Source organism: Gymnoscopelus braueri (assembly GCF_963280865.1).
Source record: "Gymnoscopelus braueri genome assembly, chromosome: 14".
Classification (NCBI taxonomy): Eukaryota; Metazoa; Chordata; class Actinopteri; order Myctophiformes; family Myctophidae; genus Gymnoscopelus; species Gymnoscopelus braueri.
In genome coordinates, this window is record NC_137619.1 from 35,987,176 (window position 1) to 36,000,607 (window position 13,432).

The window sequence follows — 13,432 nt, forward strand, 5'->3', positions numbered from 1 at the left end:
CATTTACTGTGGATAATACTAAAGATAATTTCTGAGACCAAACCTAACTCAGTGAGCATTACTGGAAAAAACTACACTCTAATGATGTATATGGTCCTCTCTTACTGTACCTGATGTTCTGCTATGAGGGCTTTGACCTCCTCCATCTCCTGTGGCAGGACCTCCTTGTCCTTGTCATTGAGGTTGGTCTCAGCCCACTGCAGCCAGCCCAGCAGCCCCTCCAGAAGCTCCTGCGTGGCAAGCAGCTCACTGAGGGCCGTAGCCAGACGCTGCTGGTGTTGCCTGGCCCAAGCTTGAACCTGGTACAGCAAGAAAACAAACAAAAAACACACACAGATCAAAGCTGGGCAGTCCATCCTCTGTGATCATCAGGTACGCACTAGAACAGGGGTCTTCAACAGCGGGTCTGTGACCCCTAGGGGGTCCTCAGAGTTACTACAGGGGGGGCCACCAAAACTTTATGTGATAGGATTTCTTTCTTTTTTTACATTAACCACTTGAACCCTAGCATCCCTATTCTGAGGGGAACTTTAGCCAAAATAGCAGATCTACAAGCTCACAAGCTTGTAGATCGGCTATTTTCAGCAAAGAGGTTTGGCGTAGAGGGGGAAAAAGTACAGAGTGAAAGGTAAAGTTTACTAAGTATTGAAGGTTTAAGTGGTTAAATGTCTGAAAATACACATTAATATGAATCCAACACAACACTGATGACATCACTGTCAAACAAGTCTATGAAGCCATCTATGAAGTCTATGAAAAAGTTCAATCTGCAACACATTTTTATACAATATGTAGTGGGGGGTCCCTGCTTCATCTCTCTCTCAGCTAGGAGGTCCTTGGCCTGAAAAACGTTGAAGAGACCCCTGCTCTAGAAGATAGATTCATCGTCTCTATTTGTGATTTTCCAGTATTTAAAAAAACACATGAGGAAAGTATACGTACATGGAAAGTGGCTGCTAGGTTAAAAGTAGAATATAATTAGTTTAAGGATAGAACCCACACACTGAGCTACGGTTTAGACTTATTTAAACAAATGAATCAATCAGGATCTTATTGACCTGATGAAGATCCACCATGGGTTGAAATGTCTGAGTGATATGTGTGAACAGACCTCCTCAAACCGGGCCTTGATGATGGTGTTCCAGTGTTTGACGGTCGTGATGGAGTCTGGATGGCAGATGCTCAAGATAGCTTCCCCCAAAATGGTTGCTTTGTTCAGGCCCACTCGCTTCTCTTCCAGTTTCTTCATGAATTCCTTCATTTTATATAAGCAGCAAACAGAGATGTTATATTTGAGACAGCGTTACCATGTGACTGGGGCAAAATATTTGTTTCTGTTTTAATATTATTATGAAGAAAGGCTATTTTGAACTGGATGAGATCACAGCTAAGAATAAAGTCTGTTATGGAGTCATCAGCATGGAGCCATTACTCCACTGGCAAACATGTTAATTTGTAGGATCTGTCAGTGTGAACTTAGTGCTTCTACTCAATATTCTGTTCAAAATACCTCATGAGAAAAGAATGGAAGCATATTTCACCACATCATTAAAAAAAGAAATTAATACCCATACAAATCTTTGTTATATACACTGCTTAAAAGTAGTTGAGACTTCGGTTGTATAGAAATCTGTCATAAATTCATAAACAACCTCAAACAAAGCCTGATTCTGCCAATACACAAAAAACAAGTCCTGGTACCCCCCAAACCCCCAACTTACTTTGCTGGCAGTATCATCATCACTCATGTTACACCGATATTGGTGACCTCTATATTTTGTTCACTTTCCCCAAATTATATATCAGGACATGTCCTTTTATTTTAACTGATGATAAATACAAATTAAAATCCAAACAAATGGAAAAGGTTCAAGTTTTTCTTGCCTTGTGTTGCTCTATCAGTGTTTGGAGGGCATCTTCCTCATCAGGCAGGTTGCCATGGAAACGCAGGCTCTGCTCCGCCTCCGCCAGCCATTCCAGCAGGATGTGAACGGTAGAATGAAACTCCTCTGCCTGAGATCACAATCACAGTCTGTTTATTGACCAGCTACGTTCACAACATACACTACTCTCTCACACATTATAATGATATAGCAAAATGAGAAGAAAATAAAAAGATATCATCATACATATAGACATTGCACTTGGTAGGTGCATGATTGCAAATAGCAAGAACAAGAAGTGATGTGTGCAGCGTTGGACACCAGCACTTAGGAGACTTTACGATGTATTCACACCAGCAGCGAAGAGCGCATTTCCGTAGTGCAGAATTCTGCTAAATGGGCATGTCCAAAGTATGAGTGACACCCTCGTAAATAGGCGAGTTGTGGTCCAGCACGAGCTTTGCTGCTTTGAACGGCTACACCCAGCACAGCTGTGCCCGGCACCAGAGCTTACAGACAGGGAGGTGAGGTACAGACACTTGATGCTCATCTCTGGCAGGTTGTTTGTAAACTACAGTATATATACCGTATCTTTTAAGTAAGAAATCTGCCATGCAGTTGCCCAATCTTGATTAATTTCACATCTACAACTGCTAGCTTACATTTACAACGGTATTGTTATCAATATTCGGTATTTTCCATACAGTAATCCATTTAGTCACTAAATAAAATGGATTACTTGCATTTTAGTGTGTGTGTAGGCCTATTCTATAACCAATTCAGTCAGGTAACAGACTTCATGCTGTCTCTATTCTGAAAGTGATTATACATGTGGCATGTGTTTTACCTGACAAAGGGACTGCTCCAGGCGGCTTTGCTTGGACACCGACAGAGTGCACACCGTCTCCCAGCGGACGCTCAGTTCCTGCATCTGCACCTTGACCCAGGAGGAGTCATCATGGCTGCTCTCAATCAGGTCCCTGGCTGAACGTTTCAGGGCCTGAACACTCACCGTCCTCTTCCCCAAATCTTTCTGGAAGCCCTACCGAAACACAAGCACAACACATGTTATAGTTACGTCTATAGGACATCAACTACAGAGGAACAATGGTGGAGATGTCCGTTACGTTGTAGCATCCTACCTTGTGGCTGTCGATGAGGTTGAGAACCAGATCTATGTCTCCATGTACTGGCTGGTCCTCAGCCAGCTGTGGTTCCACTTTATAGAGCCAGTCGATGAGAGCCTGGAGCGCATCTGTGAACTGGCCTGAGAACAGCAGGGCCTCCTCAAGCTTGTTTTGTCTAGACAAAAGCACAAACCGGTAATAGTTAGCCACGTAAACCCTATATACTTTGTTGACCAGGGTCCCCCAGGGGTCTGTACTTGGTCCCCTCCCTTTTTCCATCTACTGTACACCAAATATCTTTGCCAAAAACTGCAGATCTACAAGCTCACAGCGAGCTTGTAGATCAGCTGTTTTTGCAGAATGTTTGCACAAAAGGAACGTTAGATCATAACAAAACACAAAACCAACATATACTGTATGTGGTATATGGTCAACAGTAGGACAAATAACATCAACCAAATCATAAGATGGAAGTAAGACATATGCACACCTCTCCACCGACTTGCCACAGACAGTGTCCCATTTGTCCCTCAGTTCACTCAGCATGTCATCCAGTTTCTGATTGTCATCCAGTAGGGACGTCTTGTCCTTCAGGGAGCGTCCTGTTCGAGCAGTGGTGTCGTATACCGAGTGTTTGCTCCCCAGCGCTCTCTGGAATTCCTGTGTGTGTGTGTGTGAGAAACATCATCATTACACCAGTCCTCCTGTCACAATTCATCTGTGAAACATACTATAGCTGACAGACTACACAGCTGTATGTCAGACATTTGCATTTGATATTATTTCAGCTAACTGTAGATAGGCAAGCTACATAATCTTACAGAAGGACCTGTAGAGGCTGGCTGTGTCCAATAGACAGCTACAGTTTGTAGTTCTAAAACCCAAAAGTGAGTTTGCAATGAGTTCCTTATCAATGATGTTTCTAGTTTAACAAAATGTGTGAAGGCCATAAGCCTTTGTTTTCTACAAAGCTTATTTTCTAAAGTAGAGGTTCAGGCCGCTATACGGCCTGAACCGCCGATCTGACCGATATGTCCATATATGGAGATCTCTTTATCTGTCACTGTCAGTACTTGTCCCTTTTATGCCCATATGGAGATCCCTGAAGTCATCAGTATATGCCTATATATGGGCATGCCCCTTTTGTGCCCATATATGGAGCTGATTGATTTGTTTGCGCCTGATGCCATGACGACACATTGAGGTTAGACAACACACTCCATATTTGGACGTAGCTGCATTGGGAACTCCTTAGATGGTTTTGGCTGAGTCATGGTGGCATGAGCGTGACGACGTGGTCCGCCGGCCGGCCAGCCGGTCCTACCATTAGCCAATTTGAATATGGGATTTATCCAATGCGATGCGAGAGTACAGGCTAGCCGCCACCAAGTCGAGACTCTGCCCTCCACTCCCTCCTATCCAGCATCAGGGTCCGGAGCGCTGCATTGCTGCTAGCTCTGCTGTCACGCCACAGTGTGTCTACATACTGTAGGTAGGTGGTGTGCCTCTTTCCCCTCCTACTGTAGCTGTGCCTTGGGTTGGCTCCCACAGTGTCAGTTCACTCACCACCAGTTCCGGGTGTCTGACACTGTGCACAGCCAGCCTCATCCTTCTCTTCCTCTACCCACGGACCTTAATCCGACCCCCCCCCCCCCCCCCCATTTTTTAAAAATATGCACTGGATACCCATTTCGGAGGTAACCTCCTGGTTGGCCTAAAAAAATATGTCACCCCTATTAACGTTTTTTTTTCATGAACTGTCATTAAGAAGGCCGTATACTGTAATGGGGAGGCGGTGGGGGTCATAACTCAAAGAGCGTTTGCTCTTCATGGATTAAATCCAGCAGCAGGCACGCCATCCCGGGATTATGATAAGATTAGTCTCCACACACACCATGCAAACAAAACAGTGTACATACAACGGAGAGAGGTGTATAACACTTCCAAATGCACTACATTATTCGACATACTCTCTAATTCCTTTGAATAGCTCTCACAGTTGGAATAGTCATACTTACTCCTTTGAACATTACACTATAAAGGCAGTGGTGAAGCCAGCAGCTGTTCTAATAATTAACAGTTGTGATAAATGGTACGGCACGCATCAGTTGTTTTCCTGTATTGAATTAGACGCTGCCGGAGGAATGCAGACAGCTGTTGTACAGTCATCCACCCCCCCCCCCACCCCACCAGTAGCCAGTGATCAGCCTGGGTCACCTTGTGCTGGGCCAGCTGCGTCTTGATTCTGTCAGGTTCGTTTGCGATCTCCACCTCGGAGTCTAAGGCCTTCTCAGATTCGTCCAGCCATTCCATCAGCTTGTGCCAGGTTTCATGGAACTGAAGGAGACAAGGAGATTAACACCATGTGAAACCATGTCGTCGTTAACGATTTCATGCCTAACACTGTTTAAACACTCAAGCCCTATTTTATGCTTCAGATAAAAAAATAATAGTTCACAACTATTTAAAAAAAAATTATAAAGAAATGATAGAAAGTCAGTCTAAAGTCACACATACTGTGTAACATTAATTTTTGTCTTTTTGGCAACACCTCTACGGAAGTGCTGCTCCTGACACTCCTGATATTTTGGAAAGCAAGAACAACATTGCCAGCAATGTATGTATTAACTTTAAAATACATAGATAAATACATTTCCAGTACATTTATGTGACATGGGCAGACACTAGCAACAAAAAAGAATGTTTAGGGAAGATGACAAAAAACTTTATAGAGAGAGAGAGAGAGAGAGAGAGAGAGAGAGAGAGAGAGAGAGAGAGAGAGAGAGAGAGAGAGAGAGAATGAAATATTCAGTATGGAGTACCTGTTTGGCTCTCTTCCTGGCGTCATCCAGCAGACGGCCCCTCTCAACAGAGCGCTGCACCAGCTTCTCCCAGCGGCCTTGGACACTGAGCAGGAGGTTCTTAATCAGAACCACATCCTGCTTCTGGCTGAAGTACTTTAAGTGTGTGCCCGTCTTGTCCAGCTCCATAATGTGCTCCCTGTGAGAGTTCACCTCCGTGATGAACATCTGCCCATGTAACAAACCACAAAGGTGGGAAGTGTTAAGGTGTAAATTATTCATATATCACAGATGGACACTCAGTGTCTCACTAGATACAAATGTAATGCATGTTTTCTGGAGTAAAATGTACCAAATGGACCCTTACGGAACCATTTGGTTCCATTTACATAGGCATTGGATCCCCTCTAAAATTAGATGGGGCTATCCTCTCAATAAATTCTGATGACATTTGTACACTTTCAGAGTTACAGATTACATTTGGTACCTTACTATCAATCATTTAGCTGGGGACCCCTGGAGACCCTTCAAGGACCCCTGGGGGTCCCCAGACATCATGTTGAGAACCAGTGCCTTAAGCCATTGTCAGCTGCAGCCCTAATTAACCGAATGATGTGTAAGCACTGTTCAAAAGTCCGGCTCATGTCATCACTGCTTTCACTGTACACACTGTACATTACCTTGTGTTCATCAATCTGAAACAAGCTGGTCTCCAGGATGAGGGAAGCAGGAGAGGCCATGTTCAGTGTCTGCTCAGCTTGGGTCAGCCAGTTGATGAATTCTTGCAGGGAGTTATGGAAGTCTGTGGCCATAGACCACGCCTCTTCCAGTTTCACCTGTAGAGAGAGACACATGGTGGAATGACTTCATTAGAGCTCAACCGGTGCCAGTGTATTTGAGTCCATTGGCGATCTCGATTTTGGAGAGCGCTAGACCACCGTTTCCCAAACAGTGGGTCGGGACCCAAGTTTGGGTCGTGGACCATTTTTTGTCGGTCACTAGAAAATATCCCCTTTTTTCGTCTCCTACACAAAAAAAATAACACCCTTTACGTCTGTGTAAAAAATAAAATAAAATAACGTATGAAAAGTATTAAAAAGCGCCTCTAACGAAAACTCCCAACTCCATTGGATCCTCAAACTGTCCGTCAAAAACAAACAACTCCCCCCTCTCCTCTCCAGTGCTGCCTTTTCACAGCATGAGCAGAGCGTGTTGCGCAGTGAGCGAGGAGGAGGATCACGAAAACAAACTCCCCGTAGTCTGTTAAAACTATGCAGTGTACCTGTTTATCAAACTTAGCACTGACGCTAATTGTGGAGTGTCATGAAGCATCAGGGCATTAATTCACACTGGATTTGGGTAAAGTGTTGATAATATAATGACACATGCAAGTATCTGACAATATATAAAGTCACTATACCAACTTTGATGAGGCAGTATTGCTTTGTTTTAAAAATATAAGGTTTTCTTCATTTCCTGAAAATGTTATATTTTGTTTTTTCATTTCCTGAACAATGAGCGTTTTGGAGTTAGCAGGTTCGCGCTGGACAGCAGAGATATTATGTTTCAAAAGATTAAAAAAAAGAAAAAGAAAAAAAAGTCAGAACGTTTCATCAATTAAAAACAATTCCATTTTTTTTTAAATAAAACGTTTAAGAAGTAGTGAAAATAGCAGATCCACAAGCTCACAACGCGGTGCGAAGCGACGCATTTCAAAGGTAATAAATAAAATGTATATTAAACTTCAAGATATGAAAAATAACATTTTACTTTAACTATACAATAGATAATATCTAAAATACAAACAAACTTTATTTTATCTAACCTCTTCCCTATTCAAAACAGCTGATTTACAAGCTCACAGCGTGTCGCATTGTGGCACATTGTGAGATTTTAATCATTTAAAAGGTAAAAAATCAAAACACGCTGCATACTGTAACTGCTGATGCCGATGTCCTCAAAACAATCAAATAATGGCTCATATTATTGTTCGGGCTCTAGACTTCATGGCCACCTTCTAACAGACACACAGCAACAGTCAACTATAAACATCTACAGTCATTAATGTGAATGAGCTCCCTGACATTCCTAATCTGTGTGGTTGCTACAACACACGCCAATAACAAGGACCATTGCAGAACACTGCAGTTGATTCACAAATGACCTCTATTTCCAACAGAGGAAGTTGTCATCTCTAGAGAGGGTGATGGAGCACCAAAAGTGGAATGATGACCTTTTAATTGAATGAGATAATTAAATATGGCCCTGCCATTGGATAATATCTGTTTTTGGACCCACACAAGGGAATGGTGAAAAAAACAGCGCAATATCCTCACTACATTACAGTAACTATTGAACATTACAACATTAACAAGGCTAATTGTTTAGATTTCCCTGCAGAGTGCTGTGTAATATAATGAGGAATGGTATAGTAGGGTTGTTGTCATAACAATCTTGGCCTGCATTAAAAGTCATTTTATTATGACCTTCTGACTTACTGGCAGGAAATAAAACCCATGAAAATGTGATCTAATGTCCAATGTGGAGGCTTCAGCAAGCGTACTGTAACTACTGTGTAAATAGTTTCATAAGGAAATTGTTTTGCCCCTGATTTTAAAATGATCACTGAAGAAATGTGTATTTAATTAGCAAACATCAAAAAGTGAGTATCCAAGGGAAGTGGGGGCTTTTGTTTGCGACAAAAAAATTCAACTCATTTAATGCTTTAACGCCTTTCCTTCCTTCCCTTTTCATCTGCTCACTACAGCAACATATCAGAGCAGACAGGAATACCTTTGTTCTAATGTGCTGACTCAGTGACTTGCATACTATGATGTACTGTGTGACCACATCCTCTGTTTAACACCATTCATTACCACCGCTGGGATTAGAGGCCCCTACATCCAGTAGGCATGACCAATGTGGCACGTCAGCCATCGCTCACTGGGATCGACGCCAGGAGTTGTGAATCATTAACCACTTAGACCCTCTATTCTCAGGGAAAAGGACCTGAGTTGCAGATGTACTTGGTCTGCTGCTGTTGTTTCCTTCTCCACCGAATCTCTTTCGCCAGAAATAGCAGATCTACACGCTCACAACACAATGCGTTGTGAGCTTATAGAGCTGCTATTTATTAATTTTTCGTGAAAATTTGTGCAAATCTTTGAATGTATATATTTTTTAAAGCGAACATTTGTAACTCAAATCAAAAATCGTTTTCTGAAAAAACATATGTTGCTATATATCAGTGGTGCTCAAAACCTTTTTCGTGTCAAGGAAAAAAATTATATGTATTTTGGGCCCCCATCTGAAAATATTTTGTTCCAGGGACCCCCCAGAAGTGAAGACTTGCCCAGAATATAAAATAGCCCAGAAAATCTGAAAATGACACAGATTCTTTCCCCGTCATTATTTCTGCCGAATGTTTCCCCCGGAATAGTTGGGGTCCGTACCTTTCTCTCTGCGGCCTTTGCCTGCACAGAAACCCACTTGTCCTTGAGGTTTGCGAGGTCCTGCTCCGTGGTGCTGTCAGGGCCCTCAGGGGTCATGGTTAGCAGCTGTTGACCCTTGTCCATCAGCCTCTGATATAGCTCCTCCTTCGCCTGCAAGGCTGAACACAACTCCTGCGAAGAACAATGTGACGTCATGAGACAAAAGATGCTGTCGTAGCGTCCTTGTCAAACATGACAAAACTGAGTGGACCATTTAATCTCGTTCAGACTTGAATCAGTAACGTATTGCATATCTGTGTTGCCGGCAGCCAATCAAATACCTAGATATGTTGTAATGATTGGACTGTCTCTGTGTTGTGATGTTACAATATAATAATATTCTCATCCAAGAGGTATCCAAGACCAAAAATGGTAACAGAATGGATGTATTGTGGCACGCTGAGAACATTTCGAAGCATATTCCCACCCGCATTAAAGCCTTAAAGTCTGAGGTTAAAGTTGATAAAGAGATGTTTTTGTTTCCAGATCCCTGGCACTTAACGGTGGAGAGCTAGCTGTGAGGGTGCCAGGGGTCACGCTATTAGAGGAAAGCAAAACAAAAGAGAAAAACATTCCTTCATTCATTATGTCTAAATCAATTTGAAACACTTTCAGAGTTTTGATACATGTTGTGTGTTTTAGTTATTTCTTTTTTTTTTTCAGGGGGATGCAGACATGCAGTTGTGTGTTTTTTTTTTGCAGTGTCATTTAATTTTCACACTTCAGATGAAACACAGAGAAGGCATGGTTGGGTCCTTACAAGGCTGCCATCTGCATGAAGCCTTTCATATACTTAAATACATACCAGATGGGCGTTAAGCTGCTCTCGAGCTGTGTCTGGTAAGCCTCCCACAGCCTTTGATGCCAACAGCTGACGTTCAGTGTCTTTCAGCCATTGCTGCATGTCTTCGATTTCGCCATGGAAACCTTGAGCCTACAAAACAATGCAACCTGAGTCAGGACAATAGGTGTCATATAGGCATTGTTGGGAGCCTAAGCAAGGGAGAAGAGAATGTCAGTTATTAATTCCCTGGATTCATGCAATTTTCTAGCTGCCCGGGCAGGTCTACAAGGTAAACAAAGGCCAAAGACGTGATTAATTATTTAAATTTCAACTGAGCTAAATGTATTTTTCCTATGTTGATATCAAAACAGGGTAATATTGCAGCTGTAACATTTGCCATACATACATAAAAAATATGAAATGCAAAATATTCTATTAATTGAGTGTGGTGAGAGCAATGAGTACCAAAGAGAAATATTTTAAGAATAAAAAAACTTCTGGGCAAGGATTTAATCTTTTGGCAAATAAGAACGTTACGTCTTCTTACAAGATAACTTCTAAGAAATCTCGGAAACGTTTTGTTAAACATTCCTGCACTTCACCAATAAATCTCCTGAGTTTGACAGATGATGCTTGATAAAAAAAGAAAGAGAAACTTTGTAGAATTCTTAAAATAAAAATATCCACAGGTCATTCCTTATAGTTATACCCTCCCACAGATGAAAGGATCTCCCTAAATGTCAAAGTTATGAATAGAAGCTGCAGAAGCCGGAATGTGAGATAGCGTGGGTATGCAGAGCTCTTGCTTCAATCATCGAAAAACCAACTTTATGACATTAGACATCTTGTGGGGGAGAGAATCAATCACAGCCTCATTTATAAGACATAAAACATGCAGATAGAGACTTGAGCTCAGTAACGTAGATAAAAAAGTGATCTTTATTGATATTATATCCACCTGCAGCAGAGCACCGTCCAGCTGATGCCTCCTCTGGGCTGTCTTCTCCAGGATGGAGTTCCAGCGCTGGTTGAGGCCCTCCAGTTTGCTCTGCAGACTGGACGCTTCCTCTCCGGCGCTGGACTGAACCAGGTCATTACCAGCCTTATTCACTGTCTCCACCGTGGTCTTATGAGCCAGAACATCATTGTGGAGAACCTAGAACCAGAAACGACGAACGCCAAACAAAACCGATCAGAAACACAACAAGGATGAACAAGTACTGTACGTTTGCTGACATGGACCCTAATATTCAGCTAATAATCCGAATTTTAGTCCAATCAGAATAAAAATGCCTCATGTGAACACCTCAATTGGCAGAGACTGGTCCGATCCGGTCTGATTGGAGGTAATTTTGGTAATAATCGGGTTGAGAGGGGTGGTGTAACCTTTTTGATAGTTAAATCAGGAATATTAGTTAGTGTTCAGTAACTATACCTGTATAAACACTTATTCCGAATATTCTCTCTATTTGGATTATTCTTTCTGTGCATGTCCGATTGATGATTTCAATCTGATTGAAGAAATATTATCCATGTAAACATAGTAAGTGAGTTTCTGTCCTGAGGAGCTTTGTTACTTATAATGAATAAAAGCTCAACATGGAATAAATCGTAACACAAAACAGTCACCACCATAGTGGTCCTACAGTATCAGAGAGAGACAAATGAAATTAAACACTTATTATTGTGTGTTTTCAGCATGTGGCGTGTTGATGATCTTTTGCTGATCCCATGGATATAAAAGGTCAAAAGGTCAGTGGAAACTACACTGTGTGGTCTGGTTTGTATCAAAACAAAGAAAACCAAACCAATCAAGCGGATTGAGAGGAGGCGTGTCCTACGTACATGGTGTTTAGCCAGCTCTATCTCGATGGCTTTGGGGTCTCCTGCGGCCTTCTTCTGCTCGTTGAGAAGCTCCTCTGTGTGGCTCATCCACGCCAGCAGCTCATCCAGGGCATGCTGGAACTGGCCCAGGGCCAGGAGTCCTGCCTCCAGTTTGTGCTAGATGAAACCATACACAGTCACAACATCACATATAGGCCATGTCCTCAAAACACATGGGTGTCTGCTGTAACTCTAGACTACGCCAGTGCGCACCAGTGTGACTCAAGCGCAGCCCGTGAAAGTATTCTCAGCTACACCAATTAAACCACTTAAGCCCTATATACTTCCTCATATGACCAATAGCAAAAATAAGAAGATCTGCTATTTTTGTTAAAAAATGTTTGCCTATGATATGCCCCAAAAAAGTTAAGCCAGTTTGAAAGTGATTTATATATTCAACAGTTTTATATTTTTTTGTTGAGGAAAAAGCAGCCTTTGCTGCCATTGCTATTTATGAAAAGGTTGAAAATGTTTTTGAAACAATTGGAAATTTCCACATATAATAACATGCCCAAAATAGGGATCCCAGGCTGACAGTGGTTTTAAACACATTCAATGAGTGTTCTCCGTGTTCACACAGTATAACGTCACTATATGAAGCAGCATTGACCCTGCCTCACCTGTCTGTTGATGATCTTCTCGTCCAGGTTGTCCCACAGCATCTTCAGTTCAGCCATGGGTTCCTGGATGGCACAGCGGTCCGCTTCCTCCACCACCTTCTTCAGCAGCAGACCTGCTTGGTGATTCAGGCGCTCCATCTCGATCTGCAGCTGGTACGCCTCCGCTTTGAACTCCTGACAACGCAACAAACAAACACACAGACGCACTCAGAGCAACATAAAAAACCATTCAGTGGATACCAGTACAATTCCAGTCTTTTCAGATCGGTCAATCCTTTTCAGCAACAAAGGCTGTGTGTGTCTCATGGTACCTCAAAGAAACCGGTCTATCATACACACCTACCGTATTTCATACAAAACTCAATGCACTCAAGACAAACACAGCTGGTAGTTGACAATGAACATGTCAATTACATAAAATGGAAGGAGCACATTAATATACGTCAGATCAAAAGACAACCTTAATTGTTTTCAGCATGAGTAAATATTCCAAGTCTCTGTCCTGTGGTGTAGCATAACAGGAATCCAACACTTTACCTTGAGTTCTACGATTTGATGCTTGACAGTTTCCAGGTCAGTGCCTACAGGTGACATAGAATCCAGTTTGCCGTCCAGTATGTCCACCCAGTCGAACATACCCTGTGTGTGGGGTGGGGAGACGATTGTTAGGGAGAGAATCATATTTCACACTCATTGTTGTGCCTATTCTGCTAATTCTTCTTAAAACGGTTGGCAACATAGCAAAACATATATATGCAAAAACTATATATAAAAAACTCTTAACTTGAATGTTATTATCTAAGAGGGCTTTAACATTGATTCGTTAAGTTAATAAAATCAAC

At 42.2% G+C, this 13,432-nt stretch overlaps 1 protein-coding gene across 4 annotated transcripts in view; it reads right to left on the minus strand.

Moving 5' to 3' along the window:
• The window catches only part of dst (dystonin), a 145,473-nt gene that overhangs the window by 12,272 nt on the left and 119,769 nt on the right, over window positions 1–13,432 (minus strand). For all 4 annotated transcript variants that reach the window (XM_080449297.1, XM_080449299.1, XM_080449298.1 and 1 more), the window contains 15 exons: window positions 13,128–13,229; window positions 12,591–12,764; window positions 11,932–12,087; window positions 11,045–11,242; window positions 10,108–10,236; window positions 9,264–9,434; window positions 6,492–6,647; window positions 5,833–6,039; window positions 5,228–5,347; window positions 3,501–3,670; window positions 3,026–3,185; window positions 2,731–2,925; window positions 1,885–2,013; window positions 1,112–1,255; window positions 111–299 (listed from right to left, as the gene is read on the minus strand). In XM_080449297.1, the coding sequence (XP_080305423.1) occupies window positions 111–299; window positions 1,112–1,255; window positions 1,885–2,013; window positions 2,731–2,925; window positions 3,026–3,185; window positions 3,501–3,670; window positions 5,228–5,347; window positions 5,833–6,039; window positions 6,492–6,647; window positions 9,264–9,434; window positions 10,108–10,236; window positions 11,045–11,242; window positions 11,932–12,087; window positions 12,591–12,764; window positions 13,128–13,229 (2,400 nt within the window). The remainder of the gene's footprint in view (window positions 1–110; window positions 300–1,111; window positions 1,256–1,884; window positions 2,014–2,730; window positions 2,926–3,025; window positions 3,186–3,500; window positions 3,671–5,227; window positions 5,348–5,832; window positions 6,040–6,491; window positions 6,648–9,263; window positions 9,435–10,107; window positions 10,237–11,044; window positions 11,243–11,931; window positions 12,088–12,590; window positions 12,765–13,127; window positions 13,230–13,432) is intronic.